The sequence below is a fragment of the Lampetra fluviatilis genome, chromosome 9 (genome assembly GCF_964198595.1).
Source record: "Lampetra fluviatilis chromosome 9, kcLamFluv1.1, whole genome shotgun sequence".
NCBI classification, from domain to species: Eukaryota; Metazoa; Chordata; class Hyperoartia; order Petromyzontiformes; family Petromyzontidae; genus Lampetra; species Lampetra fluviatilis.
Genome location: NC_136283.1, coordinates 3,319,370 through 3,339,798, shown reverse-complemented (window position 1 = coordinate 3,339,798; position 20,429 = coordinate 3,319,370). Strand labels below are relative to the sequence as shown.

General features: G+C 41.7%; 1 protein-coding gene across 7 annotated transcripts in view; it reads right to left on the bottom strand.

The window, feature by feature from the left end:
• LOC144934126 (pro-neuregulin-1, membrane-bound isoform-like) overlaps positions 1-20,429 on the bottom strand; it is a 496,144-nt gene that overhangs the window by 53,444 nt on the left and 422,271 nt on the right. For 5 of the 7 annotated variants that reach the window (XM_078859577.1, XM_078859578.1, XM_078859575.1 and 2 more), the window contains one exon: positions 10,385-10,514. In XM_078859577.1, coding sequence (XP_078715703.1) covers positions 10,385-10,514 — 130 coding nt within the window. The remainder of the gene's footprint in view (positions 1-10,384; positions 10,515-20,429) is intronic. The other 2 variants (XM_078859580.1, XM_078859582.1) reach the window with 1 other exon arrangement.

The window sequence follows — 20,429 nt, the reverse complement described above, 5'->3', positions numbered from 1 at the left end:
ATCATAAATGTAATCTTCATTGTTTAAGAAATTGCATAAAAAAATATTTATTGATGTATGTAATGTTGTGATATGTTTTCAAAACGGTTTATTCGTTATGCTATCATTACATCTTTAACATACAGCACGCCTTAACACTTCATCGTATAAAAGTGAAGATGTATTTTGTCGCCCTTTGTAAAAATGTAAAATTGTTTCCCGGGTTGGTAATAAGTGGAGGGAATGATTGTACTCTACCACAATGCAAGCGATCTGCCAACGGGCTTAGGATTTATGTGTTTATTTTAGCCCCAAGGTGAAATGACAAGATGATTAAAACCTGGCCGAAATGTTAACTACCCAGACCTTGGCATTGAAAACAAACAGTGACATTATATCCAAATGTGGTGGATAATTTAAATGTACATAACAACATTTGTTTGTCCAAGATGCCAATATCTTTGTACTTAACGCATATGACTCAAAGGAAAATATCTGCACATGACAAATACTTATTGATTTTACATCTTTTTAATCACAATACCAGTAAATGTCAGTTAAAAATCAATGCCAATGCATCTTTTATAGCACTGTCCCCACCTACACGTAAATTAAGAACATATATTGACACCACATGGCCTATTTAGCCTTTTAATGCAATGCTTTACAGCAGCAATCTTAATTAAGCCATCATCACTTTGCTCTAATAGCTGACATATTGTCAGCTTTGTAAATGAACATAAAGCATGTGATTGTTATTTCATATATTGTAATGTGTTTTTCTTCATATAATCCCTACTCATAAAGGTATTTAACAAGAGGCTTGGCAAAGCAATCCATTTAGGAAAATCTCCTCTCTGAACACACACACACACACACAAATCTCAACAAACAAACATGAAAAATTAACTCAACTTCATAGATTCGCAATGCATCTGTGCCTCTAAAGGAAAGCAATTATGCAGGCTTCTACACATGGAAGGGGCACGCGTGTGCCCTTACACGATCCCTTACACGAGCAAGGACACTCGTACATGACACCTTACGCAGCACATAGCCTCGTGCTATCATTTATTCCAAGCAATCACGGACGCAACACGCGTGTGGACGCCGTACTAAACGTTTTCCGCAGCGTACGTGTAATATTGGAGGAGTGGTGAGTGCAGCGATTGGCGCATCGCACAATCCGAGTCTAATTCCAAGCCAGACAGGTGTCAAGTGATATGCACACCAGCTCCAGGTGTGCATCCACCACCACCACTTCACCCACCTCCTCTGCTCGTCGTGGTGAAATATGGTTAAATAACCCCCACAGCTTGCACGACATTGGGGACGTTGTCATCCAGCAGTGGATACGAGCGTGCAGCTCACAAGGTGGCTATGGATCAGCACGCAGCCTTCACAGCGGCTGAAACGCTGCCTGATTCTGACTTTGAAGCTGTACAACAGTGGCAGTGCACCCGGGTGTCGCATGGCCTTTAGGATTGAGGGAATATTCCTACATTCCCCGTGCAAGGAGGAGGTCCTATGTCTACCACTGTGACACAGACACAAGATGACGGATGCCATGAAAGAGGATAGGGAATCGCAAAACAGAGGCTGGCAAGTCACCCGCGATCTTTTTCCCGGTGAACAGAGACAACCCCCAACAGAATAATGCTGCCACACATTGACAGCGGTGTTGCCAATGCCTGGAATTTAGAAATGTGCAGCGGCAGTGTTGTTGTGAGGCTAATGCAATGTGTTTGGTGTGACATCGGATGGCACTCCAAGCAATGTGCTCCCCCCCCCCGCCACCACATTGCAGAATTCAATAAGCAAACTCATTACAACATACAAAGAGCTTTAACAATGGAACTTCTACAACACAAGATACAACAACAAAAAAGTTCCAGTACGGGTGTTCACATTTCATTACTAGAACACTCAAACTGTCGCTTTTTATGCCGGAAAAAACCTCCCACCGCTTTGTCAATGATACTATCTTAAATGAACAAAAGAAAGTATTTTCTTTTGCGACCAATTGTTTTCGAACATCGGCTGGAAACGAATGCTCCTCAACTCAAGAGGAGCCTCTGCCGTGCTCACGACGATTGTGCTCTTACAAGAACACCGTTTAAATGTACGTCAAACGATCTCAGCACAGCTTTAGGAAGGTTGGATGCGTTCATATCGCCAACATGTAGGCCCGCATGAACATTTAGTTTCGAGTCACACACGAATAAAGAAAAGGTTTCCATGAATAAACGTGTTGTATGGACACCGCATGTAACGTGGGCATTTTTAAAGTTGTTACGTGGTGACTAACAAAACGTGTCATCACACCCCGAAATATTCATTGCAACTGTCAATGAGCCGTGACATTGAATGAAGACTCTGGGTGTGAATTTTATTCGTAACTTTAATTCAAAATGTCATATTCTTGGTTCTTTCGGTAAAGTCACGTAGAAGGGAAATAATAAATTAATAACAATTTAACAATAAAATTCTCACGACGTTTCGATTGCAACGCAAGCGAGAAACTTTGCTGTGGTTTTCACACCTGATGATGATTGCTTGTCAAGGACAGTGCATATATTATCAGAGTTATGTTTTCTGTTTGCATTATGACTGCAGGTATTGTGGTCTATGCAAACATGACTCCTTGTAAAAAAGGTGTCAGTTTTGTTGCCAGATAGAAGGGTAAAAAAACAATCATCAAGTTTGAAGCTATGATATCACATTTTCATAGAAACATGTACGATTGTCAAAATAAAAAAAATCACATTACATTTAAAAGCGTCCATTTACATGTTAACTCAGTTATTAAGTCATATGTTAATGGCCACAAAACGCTTACACTGCAAGGGTTTTTATACAATTGTAATAACAGCCATAGAGGGTTCACGTGGGGATTGGCTTGCCGGTCCTGCTTGTAGCCAATAAGGGTTGAGATAGGGACCATGGCCCATGCGTCATCACGACAGGTCATCAGGAGTGATTGGCCTAGCCATTCGGGGCCCCAGCTAATGGGGAGCCGGATGAGGGGCGTGGTCCCGGGATTGACAGGGAACCATCGAGAATGGTCGAAGCTGTCCATGAACGATTGGCTGGGGGAACCACGTGACGAAGGTATTAAGAGCGAGTGGAGGTGAACGATCGAGAGCAGACTGAAACTGACAAGAGCAGGGTCACGCGCGGACGGGGGCTGGGGTTGCCACGTGCGCGGTGGGGACAGTGTGTGGTCTGTCCTCTCTCCGTTGTCTGCCAGCAACGGAGAGTGAGTTAGCAAAGTGTATTGTGGAGTGGAAATAAAAGGACCGATTCCGAAGCCGTCTCCTGAAGGATTATTACACAATCTAAAGTGGACACGCTAATTTACGGATTACTTCCCTCTTTCCACTTCAACGTTGTCCCACCAAAAAAGTTCAAAGTTTTCCAAAATGCGTTATAATAAATTACAAGTATTATCCAAGGTTGCTAAGATTTAAACTATGGCTTAACCTACAAAAGTTCTGCAAGAAAGAGTGGAAACAAGATATTTTTTAAAAAGGTCTTGCCCTCATTATAACATATCATCACACAATATTGACCTACTCCTAAAGCTCAACAAGTGAAACTCCAAACCACATTGTAATATTGTTCCTGCTTGGGTAATGGTTATGAATTAGATGTTGGACCATGTACTCCCTCTAGCTTTTGGACAGGCAGTCTACGTGAGTAGTCACGTAAATTGCTGACCATTCAATATCGACATCAGCGGTAAATAACGAATAAATCTACTGGTGGATGAAGGCCTCCAAAAGCTGTCTCCATCTCTATAGTGTAGTAGATTATTTACATTATATATAAATGCATAACTATAATCATATAATACAGCCCTTTATCAATCCACTGCTGAATGAAACGTCTCCCAGTGATTTTTTGGAGGTCGTTAGACAAGGAATCACTCCCTTCCTACCTCCACTTTTTCAAAAGCATTGATCAACATGAGTCCACATAGCCGCAATGCCATCTGTAGAGTACACTACTCCACATAGCCACTACTCAGCAAAGCTAACCAAGCAGCCATCAGCATTGCGGTCCGAATGGCGGTGCATGAATTTCAACGAATGACGCCGTGTTTCCCTGTGCAGGCCACTTCGCTTTTAGGGACGATGACCAATGGTCAAGAATAGTGACAGATTGGTAACTGACTGATGGACGTTCAAGAGGAGATGGAGCAATAACATCGGTGCATGCGTGCGTGCACGCGTGTGTGTGCGCAGGGGCTCAGTGTCGCGGGTAGCACGCTGCTCTATGATCCTGGCGACCCGGGTTCGATTCCCGCTCACGGCCAATACCAGTGAGATTTTCTGAACCGGTTCTGGGCCTCCACTAGGTCGACTCAGCCTCAAATGAGTACCTGGTGCAGTGTGTAAAAACATCGCCACGAGGGAGACAAAGGCGGCCGGGTGTGGTGCTGGCCACCCACCCCCTTGTGTGCCGTTCTGGCCTTCATAGGAGCTCGTTAACAGCACTTGCCCCGACAGTCTGTTAAGGCTATACGAGGGATCTTTGTCTTTGTCTTTGCAGGGGCTCAATGGATCAATACATCACAGAATCACGGGAGATGGCAGATTAGGGGAGACCCTCAACCAGCAGTGGGTTAATCATGGCTGCTGCTGATGATGATAGATTCCCTGCCGAATGGGAAAATATCTGTTTTTGCAAAATGACGTTCAATCATCTACAAAACCAACCAATTAAAAATGATCAATGAGGAGTAGAATTAGCCCGGTGATCAATGGTGCCTTAACAAAATGTCAGTAATAAATTTGTGTTTAACATTATTAATTTAAATGTCAGCAAGCAGATATAGCTTGCACAATGGGTAGCAGCGTACAGGCCACATTACCTGCACAGCCAAAACTCCTACACAATTGCAATGATTTTAAAACGTGCACCTGGATACTTGATCCGGGTGATTTATTTACTTGCATATTCATTTCAACACCAACCCAAAACCCCTTGCAGAAACTAACCATTACTTAATGTCTTCATAGCATTCATAGATTGTTATTAGATTTGCATCACTGAATCAGGATTAAAAAACAAACTCAAATGGCTAAAACACCACAAGGGCTGCAATTATGCTGAAAACGAATAGGACAACATGATGTCCCAATTCTGTCATTGTGCTACAAGCTAAACCCTGACATTGCTCAAGCCAATTACTATTAAAATTAATAGGCTTCACAAAAAAAAACTGCCCATTTCAATTATCAATTCGCGCAACTGAACAAAGTGGTTTCCAAAGTAAGTACAATGTGACCCTGTATTTCACAACGGCCGTGGAAATGATGACCACACATGTCGTTTCACAGCTGATTACCCAGACAAGCTTTGGGGCTGCGTTTTTAGTGTCAGAATGCACTCACTCGAGTAACAATGCCTTTATCCAAAGGATGATAAATAATACTGGTGAGATTGCATTACCGTTCAAGGGATGCATTTAACTCACAGGTGATTGACAAAATGAGCCATTCCACATTTTTCAGGCAGCCCACATCAGAGAGAGCTTAGGTAACTAATCGAATGATGGATAGTTGTTCGGTGCAGCGCACACACATTTGAATAAATGATTAATAGCTCTCCATGAAAGTCACATTACATTCATTGACCACTCACCACTCCATGATTTGGCTCTGTGGAAAACCCGGGCTAGCTATTTTACTCTGATGAAGGGAAAAAACGTAACATTACTGCGCGTGTATAATGTGACGCTAACCGTAGTAAAATTGTACAATCATAATTACAATTAATTGTAATTGCAATTAAAATGGCCTAGACTTTTGAAAGAAATGGGTAATAAAACAACACAATGTGCATTAACATAGCTTTGATGTCTTAGAACCTTCTTTCATTGAGTTTATAAACGAATAAACCTCATGAAACCGGGCACTGCTTGTGCTGCAATCTGGGTAGCAATTGGGGTCAAGAATATCGTGATAGAAAGACAACAGCAGGAATAGTCATGAACCAAAATGGCCATTAAAAAGCAGATAGCATTATAAAAAAAATGTTAAATAACAAATGTTCAGACTTTTGTCAATACACTGCTGGATGAAGGCCTCCCGATGACATGTCAGCAATGGGGGTTGTTTGATCATACTTCACCACGCTGGTCAGTGCGGGTTTGGTGAAGGTGGGGGTCTAGGGGTGGCCGTGTTTGGGAATAAACTCAGGTCGTTTGATTTCGATTTAAAGCTTTCGTGACTGCAGGGATTCATCTTCTTGGTTTTTTCGGTAAAGTCACGTAGAAGGGAAATAATAAAATAATAAAAATAAAACAAAATAAAATAATTGTAAAAAATAATTATGTCTTAGCAATAATAAAATAATAACAATATAACATAATAAAATTATTTTATAAAATAATTTTATGTTTATTTTTTATTATTTTATTATTTCCCTTCTACGTGACTTTACCGAAAGAACCAAGAAGATCAGGTCATTTGGTTCATAACCCAGTGCGCTCACCACTCTATCCCATGCTCCCCCCCCCCCAATAAAAGTATAGCTGTGTACAGTACAGTACTTCAACCGCACACAAAATCGTGGGCGCGGCTGAAGTTTTCTGCCTCCTCACTGAAGGCTGGCAACCCCGCGTGACCCGGGGACCCGCGATGGGCCGCTTGGGAGACAAGGTGGGGTGGAGGGGTCAAGACGGCACCGAGCGTTGTTCTTCCGCGGCAGCAGCAGCAGCAGCATCATCAACATCATCGCGAGGAATCTCGCGGTCGATCGCGAATGGCCGATACATTTGGAGCACGGCCGCAGAAGTGCGACAAGCCAAAAAATAAAACGACCCGTGAGTGGGAAAAGGGTTTGCCATGCTCAATAAAAAAAACCGGTGTAAAACATTGTAAAATCGTGATGCTAATAATATTCGTGGACTCTGCGAGCACGATTATTTATTTGATGTAACTGTTGGACTCTATTACACCGATTTTCTTATTCAGCTTTCTACAAAGCAGAATCATTTTCCAACGACGTGGCCATGTGGCTCGGAGTTCAGAGCAACCAAGCTGGGCGTCGCTGAGATCCTGGATTCGAATCTAGGCAGCCACATGTATTTAAACGCGGTTATCTTAAGTATAGATAGTTGATGGTCTTATTCTGGTCAAAAATTACTGTACAAGAAACACCCCCCCCCCCTCCCCCGATCCGTCACATTAAATATTGTTCCACACTTGGTTTGGCTAAATTCCAGCTACGGGAATTACCATTTCCAGTTTGACTGTCATGCGACAGACATTTCTCTCAATGGCGTGGAAAAATGTGGAGGAAAAAAAATGTTCCCCCCCAAACATTGCGGATGAAAGGTCACTTGAAGGGGTGTCAGAGGTCACTGCGTGATATCCGCTTCCATGCGCCGTTCTTTACCACTAAGGCGTGCGCGTTGCTCTGGGAGAGGTCCGAATGGATTCTTGGTCATGTGATACGATATCAATAGCATAGTACAATCGGAATAATAATTGGGGTGGGATGGGGGCGGTGAGGAAGGAGGTTAATGCAACATCCTCTGCCCTATTGATGTACCTACATTCATAAAGTTTTATTTCGTTAGTCATACATAATGCGATGTGTTTAACATTTTACATCACCTCCCCACCAGTGTAATGTGAGGATGCGCTACTTAAAAATAAAAACGGACGCGCTTAAAACCAGCTACTGTATTATGGATGAATAAAGATAACGGTTTTTTTTAATGTTTCACATACATCTATTTAATTTCAATCAAGCCAGATGAGCTTCCGTGACCTATGAATAGCTCACTTGCTCGGGGTGCTTTTGCATCTCGCTGTACCTTGCAGTTGCTTTAGGCCCATGTGCTTTTTAAAAAGCAAAATCCATCACGCTGATGGAACACGGCTACAGGCTCTATCGAGGCCTGATAGTCAATTCTAGTTTTTTTCCTCAGCAAACATTGTGCTAATGAAAAATAAATACATGGTCCGAAGAGCCACCTGATTTTTATGTGCAAACATCATGTCCAATTGATTTGAGAATGTAGGATGGATAAAGGATGACCTCAACAACACAAAATGTGCTTTCTAGTCAATAAATGTACACACATTGCCAAACTATATAAAGGTATTCAATGAAAGATATTCATAATAAATAAGTCAATTGTATATGCACTGATAATACCGTTAGACATTGCCTAGTTACCTATGACCACAGCCTGATCTGGGATAACAGACAAAACTGACAGTATTGCATTTAATTCAATAAAGTATTTGTAAACATTAAAAATGTGTATTTAAGTGGCAAACTACATTCCTCGCATACATTACCTGCCACCAAATTTGTCTTCAATATTGATATTGGTAAGACAAGTAGATTCATATAATACCCAAATATCACAAGTAACATTGGGAATTGCAGTGCTAATTGCATAAAAAAAAATGTCTAATTTTATCATTCTGGTGTTAAATAAGTGTGACCCAAAGCCATTAATATGCAGGCCATCTTCTGTCATGATAAAGCGTAAAAATATATATTTCGGATATTTGACCACGTCGTCTTTTTAGACCTGCTTGGGGAACATTATGTTTTGGCCCATTTTTGTGTTGCATATTTATTATGTCTGAGTGGGTGCAATGTTGTATTTCTTGACTGCGTCGTGTCGTTCCGTAGTATTTAGTTTAATTTGGATCGCTGTATCAATATAACTGAATTGATCAGGAGTCTGTGCTCTGGCAATTGAATGAGCCAAATAACCTATAACCCTGTTAATTAGGGTCATATCGTCTCCATTACGGTTAAATTGTCATATGCGTAATTTATTGTTTAAACATCTGGGGCATTACAAATATGCGTGACCAGAAATTACATCAGCATATTAATTAAAATAGATTTAGGGAGAAGGACCAAATATGTAGAGGTGGTAATTGTGGATTACGTGATTCAATTTACGAGAATGATATTTACAGCACAAGCAGAGGTTAATATTGTTATTATGGAAAGTGTTACCAGGTGGATTGTTAGTGTAAGAGCAATAGGAGGCATACACAAAAGCTGGGAAGTATAGTGAACTGAGTAAAGGGAATATCTCAATAGGATCACAACATAAGCTTGACAAGTTTGATTAATTCTTTTCACTTCATAGTTTCAATTCATTGCGACAACAAAAAAATACAAAAAACACATTTTGCACCAACAACAACTTTTTAAACATCGTCCATTGTAACATTAACACACGCACTTTTGACTTACCTTTTTTTGCAATGGAATCAGGTTTTGAGGGAAGATGTGGAACATTCTAAAGCACACAGCTTTTTTGAAATTGTCAAGAAGATGAAAGAAGTAAGGGCACAATGAGATATGGGCCAAGCTCACGCAAGAAGAACATTTAGTGCTGATGAAAAAAAAAGATGATAAGGAATACTTGCGGAGTATATTTCGATTTAAAGCTTTCGTGACTGCAGGAATTCATCTTCTTGGTTTTTTTTTTTACCTGAAGACGGCTGCTTGCGTTGTGGCCGAAACGTCGTGAGAATTGTTTTGTTTTATTTTCATTATTGTATTACTTCCCTTCTACGTGACTTTACCGAAAAAACCAAGAAGAAGAAGAATACTTGTGGAGGTGAAAAAAAGAATGTCGATGAGCCGCTGTAAAATTGTCGAAAGCAAAGCGGTCGTGTGAGTGGACTGCGATGCATTTAAGAGTCGCTGGTAGGGAAACAAAAAGTACGGAAGATCAAATAATTCTGGGAACCTCGTACCGAGCATGCAGTGGGTGAGAGAGAGAGCGAGCGAGCGAGCGTGTGTGTGTGTGTGTTTCCATGGGGCGGCACGGCGTGGCGTTTCCAACATCACAGCTGTCGTAGCAGGGACGCATTACCAGTGTGAAGCTATTTTGGCGAAGCTGCATGAGAAGCGGTTAGTAAACACTGTTTGGAAGCAGAATAAAAGATTCATTTCATCCGTTACATATGCCGCACGCTGTGAAATAGCAAAGGACGGCACAGTGCAATGCGCAGAATGTAAAACGCATTTCCTGTACCTACTCTCAAAAATTGAGCACTGCAATAACTCATCTCTGAAGAGTACACATTAAAGGAAGATTATCTTTTTTCAATGCGTTATATAACAAGTAGTCTATCTCTTAAGCCAGAGATGAAAGGCAGCTGAGTGAAAATACAGAGTGCAAGGAAAGCGAACGTAAGAGAAAAAAAGTCATTTTTTTTTATATATTACACAGCCAAAGTTTTACAACACTCCGAATAAAAATGTACTTTTCACTGAAAGGATACCTATATGTACCGGGCACCCATGCGCGCGTGCGCGGGCGCGTTTCTCCCACTAATATTTTTCCAGCGTTCATTTTCGCGAGGCGCGACGGCGGTTCCGGGCGTCTGCCGCGCGTTCGACTCACACGCAAGAGAAGGTGTAGATGTCGGTGCCCTCGACGACGAAACAGCGGCCTCCGTTGACGCAATAGCCCCGCTCCGTCTCGTTGCAGGCGCGCTTGTGCCCAGACCCTGGAGTGGAAGGGGTAGTAGTAGCTACGTGTAAAAGAGGCAGAGTACAACAACAGAAGAAGAGGCAAACAGGTCATTATCCATCTCACTGGCTCTCTCCGTGTGTTGAGCGTTTTCGGTTGACGTTTCACAAAAACGGCGTTAAGAAAATGTTGAACCTGCGCCGTTGATTACAATTGGCATGCGACTTTAGTCGAAGCGAAAGGGAGAGACAGTGAGTGGAAGCAGACCAGCAAGTAGGCGACGATGTTTATAGAATTTTATATTTTACAAATGCAATGTTAGTCTGAGTTGAAGGGTAGTGTTAGTTGTTCTCCTTGGCAGACTATTTAAGCAAAAGGAGTCCAAAGATAGTTTAATGAGAATAAGCCAAATAAGGCATTCCACAGCAAGACATTTTCATGAAGGTCACTGACAAAGAAGCATTTCAAAAGGAGTTAAGCAAAATTCACAATTCGTTAGTAGAATGAATCAAATATCAAATTATTAAGTTTATCACGAAAATACAAATTGGATTAAATTCCACAGATTGTTTTAAACATCCATTGTGCAATACCATTTAAACCGTCTTTAAACCAAAAATTGTACGTGACTTGTGTGAAATTAAATGTAAACCGCAAAAAAACATCCATCAGTATGAGAACAACAACAACAAAAACGTCAGCAACTGGGAACAAAAAACAATAAGAGTTCGATCAATACGTGTGTAAACAACAACTAACAAAACACCTCTGTAAATTGCTCTTGCACCGTGTCAAAAGTGAACTCCCTTGGACTTATCGTATGTCATTGGCTGAAGTCAAGTGGAATGCATTCTAAGCTGCTGGGACAGAAGGCGAATTTTATTGCACGTCTCATGCCTGGCACAGAAGTAGGGAGGGGGAGCTTTCTTTATGGCTGAACAGTGCCAACCACAATTCCGGTTGAGTGAAATGCTATTTGAACCAGGCGACATCAGTTTCAGGTTCTACTGCCAGCAGCAAACTGACGAAAACATTTCATGAAATTGAAGACAGCCAAAAGCCCCCCGCCCCGCCCCGCCCCGCCCCCGCCCCAACACCCCCACGTCTGATGCTCAAATAGGGGGGGGAGGGGTGGGGTAAGAGTGCGTAACCCTTGTGAGCATCGCGAAGCCTAAAGGCACTCGTAAAGTACGCTGCAATGTATAGATGTTACATAACTGGCGTTGAGTGGGGTGGTTTTATTGAGGCCGCAAATCCCAGAATAGCCTAAGGGGCCGTCCATAAATGACGTCACGCGATTTTGCACGATTTTTGACCCCCCCCCCCTTCGTCACGCGGCGTCACAAAAAGTCAGACCCCCCCCCTCAAATATGACGTCACAGAGTTCTGCCCCCCCCCCCCAAATAAAACATGCTTCAAATCGCTTTCAACTATTGTCATTGTAGTGCGTATTTAATGTGGCGCTGCACTCTGATGTTGTAGGAGAAAACATTTATTAAAAAATCTATTTAATCAAGTAGTTTATATTTATTTAAAGTTGTGCATTTTGATGTGAGGTCACATTTCTCACCCCCCCCCCCGTCACACATCGTAGGTGCGTGACGTCATTTATGGACGGCCCCTAAGCAATGGATAGCGTGCTACCCGCGTGCTCGTGCCAAGTATTTGCGATTGTGCTGTGAAGGCTCGCCGAAACATCGGACATCACGTAAACCAGCAGGCGGCAACAGACCCAGAAATACGAAGGAGAGATAAACGCTGAACATGCTTGACCAACGTCTACCCCAGTCACGGCGAAACTTGTTGTACTCAAAACATGTATTGCGTTCTCGTGCACCATTATGAGAAGTGCCCCCTACTTTGTCAAAGGACATCATCTTTGTGTGTGTATGTATAGGGCATTAAAATGCCTCAGCAACTCAAAGTGTCTGATATGACATCTCACCGCAAAATATTCAGAAGGGGGACCTCAAAATGACAGCCGTCTCTGTGCGTTACAAGGTGACTCGGCCTACTCGTGGGCATCATCAGCCTGCCAGCAGTAGAAGGGCTTTGATTGCTGCTACGTGTAATCCCAACAGTCTTAACAACCCTGAGCACCGATGGGACCCAGAAGGCCGATACTGGTCCTGAGTGCGCTTTCTGAAACAAATTCTGCTGAATTTCGATTTAAAGCTTTCGTGACTGCAGGGATTCATCTTCTTGGTTCTTTCGGTAAAGTCACGTAGAATGTAAATAATAAAATAATAAAAATAAAACATAATAAAATAATTCTCACGACGTTTCGACCACAACGCAAGCAGCCGTCCTCAGGTGAAGACCAGGTCTTGCGTTGTGGCCGAAACGTCGTGAGAATTATTTTATTATGTTTTATTTTTATTATTTTATTATTTACATTCTACGTGACTTTACCGAAAGAACCAAGAAGACAAATTCTGCTGGTTTATATTGCTGCAGAAAGCCAATAGGCCGAAGGAATGAACAATATTGTGTGCGTGTTGTATGCGGAGACACAGAATGGAAGGTGGTCTACGCTTACATCTGTTACTAACCTTGCTGTAAGGATGCAGCTCGTGCTGACCTTTGATTGATGACTTTTCTTTTTAGGTTCACAAATTTTGCTGACATTGTTTCGGAAGCGCGGGTTATATTATGCGCTCACGGAAGGGTCAAAGAGGACACGTGTTCCCGCGGACGTGCGATTGTGTGGACGTGCGTGTTTGGGTGACGGTGCGTGCAAAGGGTGTGCTGTTGCTCAGCAGTGCCGATGCCTTGAGCTTAAGTGAATTGAGTGGTGCGTGTGTGCCGAGGCTTATGTGCCAATACGCGCAGAGGTGAGGAGGTTCGGCAGCAGACTTCCAACTACTATATTACCAGATTAAGAGGCTTTATCAAACTTTTTGTGTCTGGCTTGCTTGGGGGTTTATTTTTTTCCGTTGTTCCGAATCTACGCATTGGATCCACTCAAAGTGACGGCGTGAAAATGGCACGGGCTGCATTGAGAACACATGCTGAATTTTGTTGATTTCTTTCGCATGATTTTACTCGAGTGTTCTGATATAGTGCTACAAACTAATGGGAAAAATGCCTCCCCACAACCTTGGTGAGTGGACAAATCCTCCTTCAATTCCCGTGTCTTCTTCCCCATGCCTGCTTTGATTGTCTTCTTTGATTATGTGGGGCATTCTGGGTGATGAATTAAATAAATAAAAACATTCCGTGTCTTCACATGAATACCTTCCAGTCCTAGAAGGTTTCATGTCCTTTGACAATCTACTGCTGGATGAAGGCCTCTCTATGCCATTTGTACATTAAGCAGTCCCCCTCCATAACCTCCTTCCATTCCTCTCTTAAATCTTTACCTCTTCTCCATTGCCCATTCCCTTCCTCTACCCCTCCCCTAGTCCGGCCACTCCTCCTCCCCGTCCCTCCCTTACCCTTCCGTGAATCTTAAACACCGCTCCGTCGCGGTAACTCATTCCTCAACCAAGGCACGCCCATGCCATCTAAATAATTTCTATCGTTAAATCTTGACTTAAAGCTTTCGTGACTGCAGGAATTCATATTATTTGGGTCTATCGGTAAAGCCACGTAGATAGAACAAATCATAAAAAGATCACGACGTTTCGATCGCAACGCAAGCAATCGTCATCAGGTAAGCAATCGTCATCAGGCGGATGACGATTGCTTGCGTTGCGATCGAAACGTCGTGATATTTTTATTTCTATCTACGTGACTTTACCCAAAGACCCAAAGAATACGTGTCACCGTTGGTTTAAACTATGTTAAGCGTGTTGAGTAAAGCCGTCCTATAAATACGCAATAATATGGTGATCGTGGGAGATGTTTGACCATACTATAGTACAACGCTCTAACCAATGTTCCAAGACCCATGATGTTATTTCTTATTATGCTGTGCAATGGGGCATAATGAGTTGTTAAACAATATTGTTTATTTATGCTGATGACTCCAAGGTTTGCCAACAGCATATGTTACACGAGTGGTATTTAACATGCCTGAAATATGTGGATGAGATCCAGAAAGTTGAAACTGGTCCAGAGTTTGCATGCTTCAACAATTGTTGCTGGATCACAGTTTAGAGAACCAACAGATAAGCCTGGCTGTTGGCAGCCTATCTGCCTGTTGGCAGCCTATCTGGAGATACAAATAGGATGGCAATTTATTTATTTATCTTTTTAGACACTATTTTTTTCGACCACTTTATGGTTATACACACAGAATGCGGTATTTTTTTGTTTTGAATGCTCAATAGATCTGGCTGAATAATTTGTGTTTGATGATTAAGGAGCCACAAAATCGTTCATTTCAAAACACGCATACAAATATCTGGGACATTTTTAACAACTGGCTGTATAGTCATGATTTGAGATCTGTCTTATTAACCCCGACTGCTTTGAACTAACGCAATGGATAGAATAATAACACTGTCGGGCGTTCTCTTTATCTGCCTTTTATTCTAAATAGGTAAATACACGTGCGGCGGTGCTCGATAATAGGGGCTGCATTTGCATTTGTGTAATTATGGCCAAATGAAATCCCAGATGAGAACCAATTGAGATGCAATTTCTCCCTTGTAAGCGGCACCTGGGCCGGGTACACAGAGAACACATGTCACGTGACTAAACAGGGCTGGGGCAGCCGTGCAATGGTTAGCGGCACTGCATTAGAAACCTGGTTGACCTAAGGTTTCATTCACAGCTCATGGTTAGCGTCAGCGACGTGGTGAATACAATCGAAACTGGTCCCTTAACCCCCCCCACCACCCCTCCTTAACCAAGCCACATTAACCAACACGGTGAAGTATGGTCAAACGACCCCCCCCCCCCCCCACGACAAACATAGCATTGGGTGGTGGCCAGCAGTGGATTGAAACAGAACTGCATACTTATTTATTTGTTTTTTTATTTCACCGATTTCCAACTCGGAGATCCGGACAATGGGAATTGCACACAACAATAGCCTACTCAAAAAATGACATGGCTCACAGTTTATAATGGTATGCTGTCGTAATTATACTCCGAGCCTGTACAGAGCAGACATACAATGGTGAGGCCACTAACTATGCGGCTATTCAGCCAGACGGCATTGTGCTATGAACGGTATTCCTTTGACACGTAGTCGGCTTTTGCGACCAATATCATCCATAGTACAGGGTTTTTTGGGTTAGATCGCGAAAAATATATAAATGAAGCTAGTTGTAATTATTGGCGAAACGTCGTACTGAGGTTGTAAATGTTGTGGCTTGGCTCTCCAACACACCCTGTACTAGTAACGAATTGCCATGTTCTGTTTACGTGACAACCCTCACTAATTGGCTGTGTCGGGTGGTGGCGGGTTTAACGACACATTTATATATTTACGCGATCTAACCCAAAAAAAACCTGTATTATGGAAGTATTTCCTTTGAGCAAACTCACATTGGCTCACGTGGCTGCCACCCTAATTTCGAGGTACACATTCGTACATGACTGTTAAAAGAAAGGGGGACATTTACAAAACTATCCATAGGCTATACTCTTTGGTTCTTTCGGTAACGTCACGTAGGTGAAAATAAAAATAAAAATAACTAAATCACGACGTTTCGGAGGCAACACCAGCTACCGTAATCAAGTGGGACAACCACAGCAAATTATTTTTACTGTAGAACTATCCATGGCTTGCGTTGCACAGACCTTATCAGCCATTTATATACGTACACATTTCTTGTCGATGGAGCGGTTTTGACATTTTTCTTCACCCAAGCACGCAAATGGTAATTGAATTGACAACACGACCACAGAGCTCACACGTGTCACAATAAGGGCCGAGCTCTGCCTTCATTGCGACATTGCGAAACAACTGAAAACGTCTGGAGGGTGGTAATCCCATGGCAAAGATATATGTGTGCATGTCGAGTTTCTTTCGCACCGTACGCAGTCAACCGTGTTAATCGGAGGTGCGGGCGACTGTAAACAACAAGTGCGCAACGTTAGAGTTAAAAGATTCAGCTACGAGGTGAAAATAATACTCTACCGAGACCCAACGCATAGAATGGTCTCGCATGGACTTTTATGCCTCCCACCGCTCACACCTGCTGCCTCCTCCCAAATCCCCAATACCTTCTCTCTCTACCTCCTCACATCTCAGCCCTCCCTCCTCCTCCTGCTTCCCCAGCGCTGCTCCAACAACACCTGTGCACACATCGGCACGGCGGGGATAGAGAGTCTTGCGCAATGGCCAAGACAGCTTGCGTCTGCGAAATTGTGCAATCGGCCAATTTGAAACCGCACGAGAGAGGAAAAAACGGATGCAACGTGAAAACTCAACCGCGGGTCACCATGAGTCACGATGTAAACCTACCCGGCATGGCAATGGAAATCAGGTGACGTGTGAAATTAAAATGTTTACAAGGTTGTAAAAACGAAATGGCACAATGCCGAGGTGATGCTGCTTTTAAGGCGATTGGTGTGACGTCGGCTATTTGAAAAGCGCCCAAAAGGACTCACAATGAGGACGTGCCCTTCCGTTGTGTCAGAGGGTGATATTCTCAGAGGCGATGTATCTCTGTCGTAATAAGCGATGTTTATAAGCCTCTATTGTGCTCTACTTCGGGAGGAATTGTCTAATCATATCATGGGTTGTGGAAGAAGCTTAAATTGGGCAAACGTGTTTCATGACAAGATCGGAATAACTCACCTATTTGTGAACATATTCTGTCGTGCCCTTGCAAAACTTTTAAATTTTAATTCCCATTAAGGTACTTAGATGGGAAATTAAAGTTGCATTGGAATTGGAAAACTCCAGTAACTTTAAAGCGACTCAATTTTATAGTGCTGATTTAAATAAAATCTAAGTAATACGACCATGAGTCGAAATAAAATGACCCAGGAGATAATTATGAGTCCACAAATAATAACCACTAAATTTTCTCTTCATTGACCCCCTGCTTCTGGTAATTTTTCTTTTCAACCCTCAAGATTTAAACTACACCACCCTGGACATAACCAACACCTGCTTTTTTTTCCTGCATTACAATTCATGAGATCAATAAGTGATCAATTTCACATGTTTTCACATGTCAACAGTAGTGAAAGTTTAGGAATGATAATTAATTATACACAAGTTCCACATTAATGCACGTTTGGTTTTTGTTTTGACAGGGCTAGGGTAAGGTGAGGTTATTGAGGGCCAGACACTTTGACCATGAGTAAAAAAACAACTGCATTAGCAAGCAATGATGATGCAAATTGCTAAAATATTACTCATAATCAGTTTGTGATAAGAACAAACAGAAAAAGGCACTAAGATATGTAATTACTATGCTAATGAAGTTTCTCAAGTGCCACAACGGAGCCTAGGCATTTGCTATGTCTGGTACTATTAAATATCATCAATAAATATACAGAGTTCTACACAGAGCAGATGTAATGTAGATAAAAAAAGGGAACCAATAAATGTATAAGGACTTGTTTTTAAGTTTCACATTTAAATAATTGGGAAAAAAATAAATATAGTTTAAAAATGTTATTATGAAGCTTAGTGTCAAGAGATAACCTTTATTCCAAGCAAAGTCAAACTTTAAGAAGGCGCAAATTTAACTGCAATGTTGGTAACATACATTATCCCGACGCTGTGTGTGATTTCCCTAATGAGCCACCTTTGCAGTGTATAATAGATGGCATTTGCGATAATAATGAGGATTAACTCAAAAGTGAGACGTTTTGAGAAGTTCGCATTACACGAGATATGGCAGTACTCATTGTTTAAGTAAAAGCAGAAGCAAAGTTTCTCCTGCAGCACCATTGAGCAGAGAGGCCTCAAATGACAATGCCAAGAAAGCATCTAAAGCATTGCGGTTCTGCAGAAACCAGAAAGTATTGATTTATAAAATGTAATCCTAAGCAATTACAGCGTATGTTAACGGATATGGGTTTACCATCGGTTTGCAATCAGATTCAATTTTACTTTTACAACAACAAATGGAATCTGAATGGACGCATCAGATTGACCAATTATCGATCGTAATGTGACATGAACAAAGATCGGGTCACATACTAATCAGTTGATCAGGGGAAGCTGACTATTCAGTCAATCAAATTGGAAGCATCATTGTAAATTGTTGCAATCATTTGTTTGAATATTTCCAAATTAGTATATTCTAATGTGAACATTTTAATACAATTTACTAAAAAAAATGTATATTTGCATGCCACGAGTTGAATATTAATCTATTAAACTAGGACCTTTGTTTTTGAAAAAAGGGCCTCTATTCTGGTGGCTAAGAGAGACTATTTTAACTTCTATCATGTACATAATGAGTATTCTTTTTCTTATTGTGCTCACATTTCTCGTAACGTGTTGCATTAAAGCCTTTTTAAAGCGTCATTATGCAACAATTAAAACAATAATCACTTAACAATTTGCTCCCCTCCCCGTTCGATGAATTGCAACGATTCTGAGATTTGAGAATATGTAATTTTAATAATTCTGGTCAATATACATCTTCCAGTGGCAGCAGGGCTTCTGTGAATTTATCACAAGCGATAGCATGAAGAGTTAAAACAAAATGTATTACAAGCACAATTCAATGCACGCATCATGAGTGTAACAATGGATCAGGGGCGGTTTCTTCATTAGGGCGATTGGGCGCCGCACCACCAATGTCATTCAACCACAGAGTCACGCTAGCCGTCACTGTGCCTCTGGATATAGTCCAATCAGCGTCATGCTACGTTCTGTGGAGTACCGCCTCTTTTTGGGCGATTTCCCTCCAGCTGAGAATCGCCCCGAGTGGTCCCATAGACTTACATTCAAAGATGTTTTTTTTTCGAACGGGGGCGCTGCAATGCATTCTCTATGGCTTCCGGGAGGGCTCGCCCTAACGTGCTTACGTCATCATACGTGCTTACGTCATCATACGTAAACACGTTTCAGTCAACAATATAATTTGTCGCCACCTAGTGGAATCTTTAATAAAATAAACTTGAGTGGTTTGTTTTAATAGTGAGTATAGAAACAAACAAGATGTATTGTAAGAGTCACTTTATTTTTCATTAATATTAAAGAAGTGAAGTTGCCTTTACATGCTTAAGCTGTTAATTTATCCATTGCATGGGTGGACCTTATCCTTATCAATCATCCAGACATTTGCCCCCCCTGAGAGATTTTGCAGGAGCCGCCACTGCAATGGATGTGTCATCACGTGCCGAGTAAATCATCCCAAATGATCTGATCCAGATCTGATAACACTGGTCAACACACTTTTTCTAGCACAATGTATTCCAACGGTTTAAGGTAATTTTGGGGTGCTGATTCCAAATCTGGCATCAGTTTTTGTCTATCACATCAGGTTTTTGAGATATAACATATTGCCTTTTCAATAAAAACTGCAGAAGAAAAGTATTAAATAAATGTGGATATCTACATAAAATGATATTATAAACACACTATCCTAAAAATACAGCACCATAATTTAACACTAAAGCAGTCACTGACTCGCAACAACTTGAAATCATAAGTGACAGAGTTAATTTCGGGTAAAATCAATGAAAATGGGGTATGCCGATAGCATAAAAATGAAATGTGATAGAGCGAATCTGAGATCAGATTTGGAATCAGCACCCTGAAATTAGTCTAAAACAGCTGCAAAAGTCCAGGCCAGAAAAAAACGTTTTTTTTTTTGTTGACCAGTGTTATGCTTCCGAGTGACCAATCCGAGGATCAGATCGGATTGCATCAGAATCATATTCAGGTTGGGGTCAGAAGAGATGTCACTAGGTTCTATTTAGCTGAACCATGCACTCCTATGATCAATCCGTAAGACTAAATCACACTGCGTGTTACAACGCCCGACTCTATGCAATGTGATAGCAAGTGAGCAGCTTACGAGGAACATGACATTTAATTTTGGGTTAGGCTATTGCGTTAAGGTTAATAATACATTAAAACAAGTTAAGTGGTTTGCTACTCAAACAA